The sequence below is a fragment of the Ctenopharyngodon idella genome, chromosome 20 (genome assembly GCF_019924925.1).
Source record: "Ctenopharyngodon idella isolate HZGC_01 chromosome 20, HZGC01, whole genome shotgun sequence".
In the NCBI taxonomy this organism is placed as follows: domain Eukaryota; kingdom Metazoa; phylum Chordata; class Actinopteri; order Cypriniformes; family Xenocyprididae; genus Ctenopharyngodon; species Ctenopharyngodon idella.
The window spans coordinates 2,827,684-2,842,210 of NC_067239.1; the positions used below are offsets into that span (position 1 = coordinate 2,827,684).

General features: G+C 39.3%; 1 protein-coding gene across 1 annotated transcript in view; it reads right to left on the reverse strand.

The window, feature by feature from the left end:
* The window catches only part of cdh2 (cadherin 2, type 1, N-cadherin (neuronal)), a 54,410-nt gene that overhangs the window by 6,976 nt on the left and 32,907 nt on the right, over nt 1-14,527 (reverse strand). The window contains exons 4-14 of the mRNA XM_051874753.1: nt 13,657-13,797; nt 13,342-13,497; nt 10,780-10,924; nt 10,516-10,688; nt 9,139-9,276; nt 8,865-9,050; nt 7,264-7,517; nt 6,008-6,150; nt 2,312-2,545; nt 1,984-2,217; nt 284-423 (exon numbers count right to left, since the gene is read on the reverse strand). Of these exons, the coding sequence (XP_051730713.1) occupies nt 284-423; nt 1,984-2,217; nt 2,312-2,545; nt 6,008-6,150; nt 7,264-7,517; nt 8,865-9,050; nt 9,139-9,276; nt 10,516-10,688; nt 10,780-10,924; nt 13,342-13,497; nt 13,657-13,797 (1,944 nt within the window). The remainder of the gene's footprint in view (nt 1-283; nt 424-1,983; nt 2,218-2,311; nt 2,546-6,007; nt 6,151-7,263; nt 7,518-8,864; nt 9,051-9,138; nt 9,277-10,515; nt 10,689-10,779; nt 10,925-13,341; nt 13,498-13,656; nt 13,798-14,527) is intronic.

Below are 14,527 nucleotides of genomic sequence, written 5' to 3' on the forward strand. Positions count from 1 at the left end.
CACCATCAGGCAAAGCAGGAACTGTTTCATCAATTTAAAATTAGTCTCTAACATTTTCTGTCTTATAATCAGCATTACTTGCAAAATGAATGCTGAAAATTAGTCATCGAGATTTCAAACCGCACCACGCAGCTCAAATTAAAATCGTGAACATTTAACGACTGCTTAAAATGAAACTTTTTAACATGTTTTTTTTAAACAAGCTAGATTGTCTCGAGTTATTCTGAGCTGAAATTATTCTGTATGCCCGGCAGCAGTAGCAGTAGAGAGGGAGCGCATGTACCTGGTCTTCCTCTCCGCCGCCCTCCTCGTCGTATTTGAGTATGTTGTCTCGCACGTCGTCCTCTGGATCGATCAGCAGCTGCTTGGCCTGTCTCTCTTTATCCCGTCTCTTCATCCACATCACAAACATCAACACCAGCACTGCATAGAGAGAGACAGAAAGTGAGAGAGAGATCAATATAAAACGAGCAAAATGACTTGAGATCAGACAGTTATAGGTGCAGTGAGTAATTTTAGCACCACCAACCAAAATTGACAATTCTCCAAGCCCCGCCCCCTCAGTTACTGTTGCTTGCTCAGACAAGCTTCAGAGATTTCCGTGAACAACGTGATTTTTTAGTAAAATGAGCGCATAAGGTAGTAAAAACTGGATTGATATTATTCAGCTATTCTGAGAGAATTCTGTGACAGTGCTAAGTATTTTATCTGCTGTTTTTCTTTAAAGTTTAACAGGTAAATTAACACAAGTAATGTGATTTAAAACCGTACAGATGGAGAATCTGAAATGCGCAACAGCTAATCATAAGCTGTGTTTCCATCCAAGCTGCAAATTTAATTTAAACGAAAAACAGTTTCTACATCCCATGTGTTCAAGAACCAAATTGTCACTTCCATGGAAGTTTGAGCAAAATAGAAATGGAAGTTGTGGCCACTGGGAAACTACTGTGGCTCTTTTATTAAACGTAATAAATTACTTTAGAGTGCAGAGACATTCTGAAAAATCTCATCGCTAGTGAAAGGAGGGGAAATGGCTTTTTTTTGGTGGGCGACAGCATGTCAGACAGTTTTGGTGGTGACAGTAGCCAATCATTTTGATGACAGGCTTTGGCTTTGGCAGCGTTCATGAAAACCAGAGCCATATTTATGCAATGAGATTGGTCCAAAGTGAATTATTCAGTCACGTCTCAAAGCACGTGACTTTTTTTATGCACATTTAGAAATGTATTCTACAAATGTTTCTATCATAGCTTGTGTTTATGTCTTCTTACTGAATAAAGCATTTATCCACCTCAAGATTTTTTATGCACATTTACGAAAACTGCATTCACTTCTTGGTGTTTCCATCCAGCATTTTTTTAAATGAAATATTAAATAAAAATATGCTAAAGTCAATCGAAAAGAGAAAAGCATAATTTTATTTTGATTTAACTGAAAACATTGGTCTAAGTGAACAAAACCGTAAAGCTGCCTCTTAGTACTAAACTGAGCTCTTTTTCGCCGCTTAAACAGTCAAACACACACTAAATAATGTCAAAATGCCGGTCTTGGTGAGTATTCACGTAAACACAGTCAGTTATGTTTTAAGTGAACGTAAACAGTTGAGAAATGTGTAACAGTATAATGGATCCGTGCGTCAGGTCTTAAAGTGACAGCAGCCTAATAAACCTGCTGCCAAATTATGAGAAAATATTAAAAATATCTATATGGCAGTTTTTCCCCATGGTATCGATGTCAAAATTGTGGCCAGTGAAAATGCTGAGTGGCTAGTAACTTTGGAAAACCACTAGACAGAGTGGCTGAAGAGTAAAAAGTTAATGTCAAGCCCTGAACAGAACGGTTCCTATCATTTCCACAACAGTCTTTTGTGGCTATATCGCCTCCGAGACCAAAAGCAGATCACATGTGCCTGACAGAAATGTGACCAACTGATAAGAACTCCACTGCCTGGAAGAAACAATCACTGTCTGGTGTGTGTCTTACCCAGCAGGATGATGATGCAGATAAGAATGGCGATGATGGCTCCGGTGCCCAGCCCGGCTGCCATGATGCGTTCCATGTCCACGCAGTCGCCGTGGTGATCGCACTGGCACACTTTGATGCGCAAGTAGGTGGTGTTGGACATGGGCAGGTTACCCGAGTCTGTGATGCTGATGGGCAGCTCATATATCCCACTTTCCAGATAACTAATTTTCAGACTTAACTGAGCATGATCACCTACAAACCAACCACAAGTATGACAAAACACATACGTCAGATAAAGTCTGGCAAGAAAAATAATTGAGTGTTTTGATAAAGAGTTGTGGCGTACCACTGATTCGAGTCAGTGTCCAGTTCCTGCGGATGTCAGAGGGTCGGTTGGGCAGTTCGAAAGCATAGGGCCCAGCGTTGGGGTTGAGGTCTCCGTCTACGGCTGTGATATTGATGGCGTTGGGTTCAGGACGCTCGCACACTTCTGCTTCTTGAGGGAACACTTGAGGTGCGTTATCGTTTATGTCCAGCAGGTAGATCTGCAGAGTTCCCGTCCCACTCGCAGGGGGGACACCTGTTGACAGACAGAAGGGAAAAGAAGGGAAAGTCAATACAGACACTGTCTCATGTAGCCAGACTTCTGACTAAGAATAGTCAACTAATCACATTTTAAAACTTTTAAACACCATTTTCAACACGAAAACGTAACCTACGTGATGAGATGTTTAAAAACAAAAGATGCAATAAACTTGTGCATCTTGAATCCTGGAAACTGACTTCAAGGACCTGTTTACACCTGGTATTAAGATGCGTTTTGGTTGTTTTGATCACACATCGTTTACACCTGGTGTTTTAATTTGTCTCTTTTGTCCACTTTAAACCACTTCTGTCCGAAGGGAAGGTCTATGGGCAGCGTTGCCAAGTCCGTGGTTTTCCCGCGGAATTGGGCTACTTTAACACGGTTGCCGTGGGGTTGTTTTTCATGTCCGCGGGTTGAAGCGACCCCAAATAACATGATATTTAGCCCCTGGAATGTGAATTTTACCAGGGGGAACCCCACCTTGAAACGCGATTGGGCTAGTTTTGGGCTAATTTTGAGTAGCAATTGGGCGAGTTTTGTTGTGAAAACCTGGCAACCCTGTCTATGGGTGGGTAAACGTATGGGTTTTTTCAGATCTTTCGATCTAATGGATGAAATAAGCTCATGCAATTTACATATGAACGCGACCGGAGACGACAGAAAAACACGAGGAGAGCATCAGCTTTTGTTTCTGCTTTTGATTCAGCGAAAAAACGCTGTGAATGTGTGTTAGAAATCAGGAATGGCGAGAACATTGTGCTTGGTACTTCAACCCAAACTTGGTTCTTCAAAGTTTAAATCCCGTCTGGCTAGCGCACTTCCCATAATGTTTACGCATCAGGTCAGTAGGCGTCTCTTGTGGCTGTTCAAACATATTCGACCACATGAGTGTTTCCACTACGAAAGCAATCCGGTCGAATGTGGTTAAAAGTGGATGTGGTTGAAAGTGGAGAAGCTCAAAACATTTTTGAACCCGTTTACACCTGTATTTAGCATCATCCACATGTGATCCGATCGACCAAAACACATCTTAATACCAGGTTTAAACAGGGCCTTCAAGATTATTCCATACAACCCTTGCTGTATATTGCACACGTTTTTGTTAGCAATATGCTTCATGACTATGAATGTTTCGTGGGCGTGACATTTGAGCCCGAGACTAATAGTTGAAAACTGACAATACAGATGAACTACAGCAGTTAATGACTTTAAGTTCCTCTCATCTGGGTTGGTTGCCATGATAACTCATTTATAAGCCATAATGCACTGTCTATAAGATTCAATCATCCTGCCCACATCCATGAAATGTCTGCAAACCAGAGCCCTTATAACCAGCACAGACTGGACCATTACTACTTAGAAAAGAGCTTAGTTTCTGTTTCAACAAGAGTAACAAGACCTTTCACTAATCTTTAAACAAAGAACAAGAGACGGGCAGGCTGACGGAGCTGCGGCTTTCTCTTCTACTCCTGCTGGCATTCACAGCACATTTTTTAATCCGTTCCAGCCTGAAAACAACTAAATCAAGTACAACTAAGTATCCTTAATTTATTGAATCAGGTGTGCGAATCAGCATTGAACTAGATGCGAAAAGGCTTCTTTGTGGGAAAGGGTTTCGATCAGCACACACAAGGATTTAACTGAGCTGAGGCAGGAATTCACTAAGAATGCTAAGTTAGCATTGCTTATTTCTAAGTCTGCATTGTTTTAGTGGATTGTTTTGTTTTCGCAAATTTACAAATTTAATTATGCAACAGTGTGCACAATGCAACTTTTGTTCCACAAAGTAACTCTCTGCTTAACTACTATAGTGCGAATTAACTAGTTAGTCACAAGAGTTTCCTGAAAATGTATAATATTGTAATATTGGTTCAACAATGTAGAACTGTGGTAAATGACATCACACAGGAGATGGAGTAATAACTTCTGCTATTTAACTGGTTTTGAGACTGAATTAGTGTCAGATTTTTGCTTTATTGCTATAAGATCACTTTGCTGTTTTTTTGTTCTCTATTGTTTTGCTTGATTTACTCCAACCACACAACTTTGCGATGATGTTTGCAGATGTTCGTTGGAACTATGGTTTTGGGAAACACAGAACCATTGAATTATGTTGGTAATAGCGGAACTTGCGACAGTAATCTCTAAAAAATGCTGGGTTAAAAACAACCCAAGTTGGGTTAAATATGGACAAACCCAGCGGTTGGGTTAAATGTTTGACCAACCTGCTGGACAGCTTTATTTAACTCAACTATTGTTTAAAAATTTCTCTCTGACTGGCTTAAAATGAACCCAAAATAGATTGGAAATTAAAAATCAGACACATAATTACTAGAGGCAACAATAATAATCAAAAGGTGAACATTTAATAAGCAGTTTAATAAATTTTCATTTCTTAAACATGTTAATAAATGTTAATTTCCAACTTATTTTGGGTTCATTTTGAGCAATACAGTAATTTTTAAACAATAGTTGAGTTAGCAGGTTGGTCAAACATTTAACCCAACTTGGGCTGTTTTTAACCCAGTATTTTTGTAGCTGGCTAACAATGCTTTTGGGAAATGCACCCCAGATCTGTTCTGAGTGCTCGGTTGTGATGGATGCAGCAGACTACAATAATATAAAATACTTTTCTGTAACTGTACAGCATCACTGCACCACTGCGATCTACCTTTAAAATACTGACTGCAGCGCACAGCTGGATACAACGCTCTTCTCCATAATTTAATCAATTACAGTTTCAGTGATGTCTAGAAAATGTACACAAACATCCCTTTTAAATAAAATTATATTTTTTTAATTAAATAAAATTGCTTAATAAAATTAACCCCTGCTTTCCACCGCAATGATAATTGCCCATGCAAGTAGCATTGATTTCACTCAAACAGTGCTGATCTATAACAAGCCTAATTTGCATAGAAAGGTGTGTTTGTGCTAAAAAGAATGACAATGACTTCATTTACATACAGTTCATTGCTATTTCAGCGCATTTAAACTGGATAACAGGTGGGTTTTTGCACTCAAATACCGCATATAAAAATGGCACAACTGTTTAGTGAGTGTTTCTGTAGACAAGCTTTCAAATTTACAGCGTGTGTGTGAGAGAGGGGGTTTGTTTCAGAGCTCTGATGCAGTGAGAATGTTAAACACCACAGCAGAATAGGGCCTAGCAGACTTCTGTAGACTCTTTCACACAGCGGGTAGTGTATGTGCATATGTGTGTGTTAGAAGGAGAGGGAGAGGCTGCTTCAAAGAACAACCCAAAGAAAGTGAGCGCGTAGACATTCGGAATGAGTTTGCATATGTTGTTGGTGTGATCATTAACATGGATGTGTGGGCATGCGTATATCTCATGAGTTTGTTTGGTTGCAATTTCTCCCTACAGCCAAAATCAATGGAATCACTCGATCTCAACTGCTTCTGCATATACACACATACAAACACAGTTGCTCCTACCGTTGTCAGAGGCCATAAATGTGGCATTGTAGAGGTTGTTTTTAACATAGGGAGACTCTCGGTCCAAAACAGCAATTGTGGAAATTCGTCCATTGTTGGGGTCGATCTCCAGCCAGTTGGCAGGGTCAAACAATTTAGAGTACCTTTAATACAAAAACACACCGAACATTGTTGGTTATCATTTCCTTTTTCATATAATAACCACTGAAATGGGAGAAACATTACAAAACACAGTGTTTATATACTTTTATACTGGCCTACTATTTCTGCAGTATATAGTATGTATACTACATTTGTCAAGTTGCAATGTGTTTAACTTAACCTCCCATTTTCCAGTGTGAGCAGTGTAGTTATTTTGTTAACTAAAACTATTAAAAATTGTTTTTGTTAATTGAAATAAAGCTGAAAAAATATAAATATTACAAGAAAAACTTAAACTTACCAAACTTAAATGAAAATTAGAAACTGAAATAAATAGGTTTAAGCTAAAGTACTGAAATGACTAACACAGAAATAAAAATAAATAAAGCTACAGAAATATTAAAAAGCACACAACAAAATTGATAAAACATAAAAAATAAAAGATGATTCAAATATATTCAAATGATTCAATAAATACTATAATACTGTATAAATAAAACTAAACAATGAGTGTAAATATTGTAAAAATAGTGTAAACATCAGAATTAGTATCAGTGACAATTTTTAACATGGTATTTGAAGACATATATTTTTTATAAATATTGTTTATCAATAATGATTTCATAATCATTTTTTTTGAGAATGATAACTGGAAATCTTTTGTTAAATAAAACATGCAACATGAGGTCATGTGACAACAATGTAGCATAGTAGTTTAAACATTTATCATTGCATAATGCCAACTCTTTTTCACATTGTTTTTAAAAATTCTAGACAGTATATAATGTGAAATATTCAATAAGTTGTGAGCTACTATTTCTTTATGAACATAGCCATTATATAGACCATATTCATGGCCATCCATTTTACATGACTAGGTTACAACCTCTTCTTTTTGCTCCTGCGCCTTTAAGACTTCTGTATGTAAATAACCTCTGACATGATTGACTGAGCGACAATTTCTGAGTGATACATTCTTGCAGCTTAGTTTCCACAAATGTTCTGGCTGGACTAGCAAGAAAGCTCTGCTTTGTTCTTCATAGTGCATCAAACTCTCCAATTTCAAAAAAATCCTTTCCAACCGTGTGTGTAGATGCATGTGTGTGTTTCAATACCTAATACTCTGCTGCATATATCTGTCTGGATCATGAGCAGTAAAAGTTGTTAGACTCGACCACTGTGGAAGCCCCTCCTCCAGTCTGATCTGTTTGGGATTGGGGTCAAAGTTCGGGCTTTCGTTCACGTCGATGACCCGTATGGACACGGTGGCTGTAGACTGGCGGGTGCGATGGATCCCGCTTGCCAGCGGCACTTCATTTTCAGCAACAACAGTCAGCATGAATGATCGATTCATCTCAAAATCAATTGGCTGTACATAGGGACACACAAACACACACACATACACAATCAAGTTAAAGGAGCTGTTAGGGAAAAGAATCAAAATGATACAATGAATGGATCGTGTTGCAATTAAATACACAGAGGAGAAATGTTTGAATAATAATTAATGAATGACTCATTCTCAATTAAGAGACATATAAACCATTAACTCAGCTGAACAGCAGGTGGAAGCTGTTTCCATGGAGACCGTCTTTTACTCTCTATTTGAACCCGTGCCTATGAGCCTCTAGTGAGATTCTAGCGAATAGCAACACAACCAATTTACGGGGTTTATTCAACAGTTTATGGCTGCACAATTAATCAAAATTAACCCGAAATCGCGATTTGGCTTAGCGTGATTATGAAATGGCAAAGGCTGCGAATTATTTTTTATGCGCAGCTCGTCAGTGAAGCACGGCTCTGTGATCAGTAGTAAATACTGCTCAATCTGAAAGCACTGCAAGTTTGAGTCGCTTATAATGTGCATTTGAAAAAGCAACACGCAGAAGCATTTATGAACCTCTTGTCCAACAAAAGACATTTAATAACACGTTTTTACCGCAAAATCACTTCATAACGTCAGTCGAGTGTTTGAAAGCCTTCTTCTGTGGCTTCTTACACAGAGTAAGGCACACAACATATTATTCATAGTATTCAGTATATACAGTGATAAAGGCTATGTCGATTAGCATTGCATTATGAATATACTTTATAATCATGAAAAAACCAGAGAAGGCTCGAAGAACTCAGATTAACCATATACTGTCACAGTCGTGTGTTTATTAATCATGTTTAATCAATCAAAGCATTTCAATCTTCTGTCTATTCAGCTACAGCGATAGTATGATGCCCGTAGGGATTTCCTGGAATGATGTGCGTTATCGTACTTCTGCGGGACATATTTGGAGTTTCTGCTTGAGAGCGCCCTCTGGCTTTCAGATGGAGCAGCATTTACTACTGATCACAGAACCGTGCTTCACTGAGAAGCTGCACATAAGCTGCGCAAAGCCTTTGCCAAATCGTGTTCGGTTTAATTTTGATTAATCGTGCAGCCCTACAACAGTGAGTACTGGTCCATGGATCTGATTGGCTGAGCAGAGTGCTGAGACTTTTCACTGTTTGTATCTCTCTGCTTATCTGTGTATGCAGCATTCCAGACAAAAGTATGTGAGGGATGCGGACTGAAAGTAGAGCAACGTTGTGTGTTTTTCTCTTATGAGTGAGCAGAAAGTAGTGTAAAACCCAAAGTGGAATTGGAGCGGAATCGTTCACATACTCATTTCCAGACCTGATCTGTCACAGTATGTTCATTTCTCAGTAAGTTTGAGAATGTTACCTTGACGACTGTGACAAGGCCTTCATTGGTAACGGGGTCAGTGGGGATGGAAAAGCGTCCGGTCGGATCCCCAGATATGATCCTGTACACGGCATTCCAGGCAGGAGTCCCTGGTTCATCTTTGTCAGTCACGGTGAGATTCGTCACTATCACATTCACACGGTTCTCTGGGACCTCACCATGGAACTACAGAGACAGACAGAGAGAGATCGATTTTCAGCAAAGATGGCTTTCGCGAGACGCGTGTTCAAGTGTCTGTGTGTGTGTCACTCACAGTCTCTCGGGTAAACTCCGGAGCGTTGTCATTGACATCCAGCAGGCGTATGACAGCAGTGGCGGTGTTGGACAGACCATACGTGGGGTTTCCCTCCATATCGGTAGCCTGAATGATCAGGGTGTATTGAGGCACCTTCTGCTCGGCACAAAAAAAACCAAACAAAAATTAAAGTTGCATTTATCAGGGTTCAAGCATTTAAGGCCTTTAAGCACATATGCATAAAAAACAAAAAACATAAAAAAAACAAAAACAACAAGTTGGGTTGAAAACACAAGAAGGAAATGGTTTACACCAGTGGTTCTCCACTGGATGTGGAGCATTTTGTTTGCATCTTATTACTTAACCCCATTAGAACAGATAAGTTCACCCAAAAATGAAAATTACCCCAAGCTTTACTCAAACTCAAGCCATCCTAGGTGTATATGACTATCTTCTTTCAGCCAAACACAATCAGAGATATATTTAAAAATATTTTGGCTCTTCCAAGCTTTATAATGGAAGTGAATGGAGATTTTGAAGCCCAAAAAAGTTCATCCACCCATCATAAAAGTAATCCATATGACTCTGGGGGTTAATAAAGGCCTTCTGAAACGAAGCGATGTTTTTTTGGAAGACAAATATCCATATTTAAAACTTCATAAACTATAATAACTGGCTTCCGATAATGGCTGTCCGCAAGTCTAGTTTTGGCGAAAGAGTGACCTCTGACCTCTGATGTATGACGTAGGATGTAGGAGTATCGTAAGCTCAGACGCTTCTCGCGGTTCAAACAAATATGGCTGGGCAACAAACTGAAGCTCCTCTTCTGTTATATCGAAATCCTCCGATGTTTCTCTTTAAAACTTCTCATTTTAGACTTCTAATTCGTGACCGGTGTTTTGTTTTGCTCTGTCCTCTGTGCCTCCGCGTTCATCAATACATCATGTGTCGGGTCAGATGTCACTCTTCCGCCAGAACTAGACTCGCATACGGCCGTTACCGGAAGCCAGTTATTATAGTTTATAAAGTTGGATATTTTTCTTACAAAAACCCATCACTTAGCTTCAGAAAGCCTTTATTAACCCACTGGAGCCATATAGATTACTTCTGTGATGGATAGATGCACTTTTTTGGACTTCAAAATCTCGACCCCCATTCACTCCCATTTATAAAGCTTGGAAGAGCCAGGATATTTTTTATTACAACTCCAATTGTGTTCATCTGAAAGAAGAAAGTCATACACACCTAGAATGGCTTGAGGGTGAGTAAATTATGGGAAAATTTTCATTTTTGAGTGATCTATCCCTTTAATATATAAATAATTACACGATAACTGGTTTAGAACCTCTATTGTGTATTTTTGACATTCCTGCTATAGCGCCCACTTCCTCGTACCTCACGGTCCAGGCCTGCAGCTACAGTGATGATTTTGCCGGTCTTGTTGTTGATAGTGAACATATTGGAGGAGGGGCTTTCCGGGGTCTGCGAGAGGATCTTGTATCTGAGCATCCCATTGGCTGTATTCGGGTCATCCTTATCCTGGGAGGTCACCGTCATTACAAATGTACCTAGAAGCAAGCAATAAATATCAGTTTTCACTTCATTGGTGAAGGTGCGTGGAATAAACTGAGTCAAAAGCGTGAATGCGTGCGTGTGTACCTGGTTTAGCGCCCTCATCCACGGTTCCGTTCCAGATCTGGTGTGTGAACTCGGGCCGGTTGTCGTTCATATCGATGACATTGATGATGATGTCAATGGGGTTCTCCATCTGGTTCCCATTGATGTCCACGGCATGAGCACGTAGCTGTGAACGCAAACACACACTTATAGTCACCGTTTACATGAAAACTCCTCATGAAAACAAAAGCTGGAACAATAAACACACAAGTCTACATCTGAGCAGCTACGCAAACAACATCTACCCTTTCAAAATTATACTACAGTTCAAAAGTTTGGGATTGGTATGTTTTTATATATGTATTTTTGGAAGAAGTCTCTTATGTTCACCAAGGTTGCATTTATTTGATCAAATTAAGTAAAAATATTGTGAAATATTTTTACAATGTTTTCTACTTTAATGTATTTTAAAATGTAATTTATTCCTGTGATCAAATCTGAATTTTCAGCATCATTACTCCAGTCTTCAGTGTCACATGATCCTTCAGAAATCATTCTAATATGATAATTTTGTGCTCAAGAAACATTTCTGATTATTATGCACAAGTTGTGCTGCACAATATTTTTTCTGGAAACATGATAATTTTTTTTTCTCCAGAATCCTTTGATTAATAGAACAAACAGCACTTGTTTGAAGTAGAATTTACTTCAATAGTATGATGCACGCAGTGAACTGCTCTCAGAATCACGAGTTTTGCGAGTTTTGAGAACAACACTGAACATCCACAGTATGTTTCAGTGTCCTTATGCCACTAAGAGCTGTTTTTGATGCAACATTCAGAAGACATTTATAATAATTATTTCCCACATTTTCTGCAGCCAAATGAGCAAAACTGTAACTCTAATATACTGTCAGTGGAAAAGAGGCTATTTACCGCCACACTCATTTACAGCGGTCATTCGGGTTAAGAAACTGCTGCAGTTGACTTGGTTGCCGTTTGCGTGCTAGAGCAGTTTTAGGTCTGCTGCATATATGCATGAGCTATCCGAAGGAAGCCTGATGCTCCACCTCTGGCACCATTAGGAAGCAAATCATTTCATATTCATGTAATCTCTGCATAATTTGAATCTGAATGTGGATTAGGTGGACACTGAGGGAGGTTAACAGCCTCTCGGGTCCAGTAGTGAAGTGAAAGGGTATTGAAACCAGGCAGGAAAAGTTTGAAACTACTTCCAGTGGAGATTGAGGATTGTTCTTACTTAGGAAAAGCCAGATTTAGGGAATGCCCCCCTGCGAGCACAATGAATGAATGTGTGTGTGTGACTTAGTGTTAGGATAAGCTCCTCCGAGTTTAATTTTGCCTGCTCTCCTCTTCACGGTACAGTGGATTAGAGGGATGTCAAAGGTCACATTCTCAGACTGGCTGCCATGGTAACTATGACACATGTAATTTATTGGGAGTTTTAGAGGGCTTCTCTCTGTCCTGGATGGAATGCACAGATCTAAAGACCAAAAGCCTGATGTTTAAACATTGTGTATGCAAGAAACAGGCATTGAAAAGTGTGCAGCCTAACCCATGGACATGTTTATATTTATTACAAAATAAACTTTAAATTAAAATTTAAATAATAAATAAACTCTTTTACTGGGCAATCTGGTGACTCCTGTGGCCCAAAAAAAAATGACTGAACAATTCAAAACACCACATTTATAATAACACTAGTCTTATACTTTTAGCATCATGCAGGAGTAATAAAATTATATATTTTTTTATAGCTAAGTGAAAACACATTAGAACATTATAACATGAAGGGACATTGGGTAATAGATCTTGTTGCTTTAAGAATGTTTATATGAAAAGATACTAAGAAAATGATTTTTACAAGTACAATACTTATATCTTATCGGCACAGATGACAGTTACGTTCTGTATCATGTATTTTCCTAGTTTTTAGTACTGTAAAATGCACTGCATAACATATCTGGATGCCAATATGCATTGAAAATTATATTTATATGATGTCATGCATAGCAAAATATGTAGTTATTTCAGTAGGGAATCTTCCACCAAAGCATATTTGTAGTCAACCAAACATTAGTTGAAGAGAAGAGGCTAAGTCGTTCAGTCGCAGAACCTCATTGGTTCTTGCGGAAGATCAAACGTGATGCGTAACACGAGAATGAACCTCATTGGTTCTTACAGAAGCTCAAATGTGCAGTCGTGTAGCTGTCTATGGAGGAACAGAAAGCTCTCAGATTTCATCAAAAAGATCTTCCATTTGTTTTCTGAAGATGAACGAAAGTCTTACAGGTTTGGAATGACTTGAGGGTGAGTAATTAATGACAGAATTTAAATTTTTGGGTGAACTAACCATTTAATTTCATAAACATCCGACTAATGAACTAACAGCTTAAATGAGCGACGACTAGTCAACTAGAAAAATCTTTAGTCGGGGGCAGTCCTACATATTTGTAAAGGAAATCTTGTGCAATCATTCATAAGACTTCATGAATCTGAAGAATTTTGCGCACCTGTTTTTTAAGGATGAAATGTACACAAAAGTTCTCAGGACACTGAGTCACACACACACACACACACTTACGTGGAAGTTGGGGATGTGTTCTCTGTCCAGTGGTTTGGTGACGGACAGGATTCCTGTAATGGGGTCGATGATAAACAGGCCGGTGGGGTTTTGGTCGGCTCCTGGCCCAGTCACGCTATAGCGCAGTGTGTTACTCTTGTCCTTATCTGACTGGATCTGAAACACAAACACAAATTTTGCAGGATAAACATAAAATTGAATTCTGTGCAGGTGCATAGCAACTCGATGAATGAATTACCGTTTATTTTTACCGTACGTTTTCGAATACACTTCACATGATGAACCAATGTTGTTTTTCTTTGTGTACACACTCACTTTCACAAGCTCTTCAGGGAATTGTTTTCTGGAGTTCTCAAGCACGTTGACAGGAGGAATGACCCAGTCTCTTTTCACGCGATTCACACTGCCGTCGCCCTTGACAACCACACTGTGCCGCGGAAACAGTATCTCTGGCACCTGGCAAAGAAAAAAAAAACAGCGAAAAGAACAACAGTTAGATTCACAAACACCCACACACTCAATGTACATTAGGTGATGCGCACACACCCACACACACACACACACACTGCAGCACTTGCAATACGTCTGACCCGGCCCCAAATAATTACAGAATTAATTTTACCCTCTGTAATGGGGTCATAAATATCACTGCTGCTCCATCGTTAAATCCCAGAGCAGTAACACCCACATAGTGAATGTGAAAGTGTGTGTCGACTTTGCAGTATTGTTCCATTTTCTTTCTCCATGAGCCTTGTTATTCAGTGCCAAAGGCAGTCAGAGATGTGCTTGACCAGACATTTGCCCTGCTCTTAGTGTTATACAGAACAAAAACCCCTCTGAGTGTTCAGTTAAGAGTCCAACACAATACAAAGACTGACTTCTTTATGCAAGTACAAAATCTCTGAGTGTGTTTGCTTATAAAGGGACTCAATATTTCCTCTCAGTTGATATCAACTAAGCCTCCCTTTCTCTTGACCTATCTTCTCTCTCTTCCTCTCGGTGGTGAAATATTGCAGGTAATGATAGCGACATGGGGGCGGGTGGCAGTTCGGCGTTGACGGAAGGAGATAGATTCTCTCATTTTTCTCTCTCGCTGCTATGACTCAGGTGATGAGCTAACTCATTAGCCTTGTACCTACTCACAGTCTCACCATCTCTCCAAACGAACAAACCGACAACATAAACA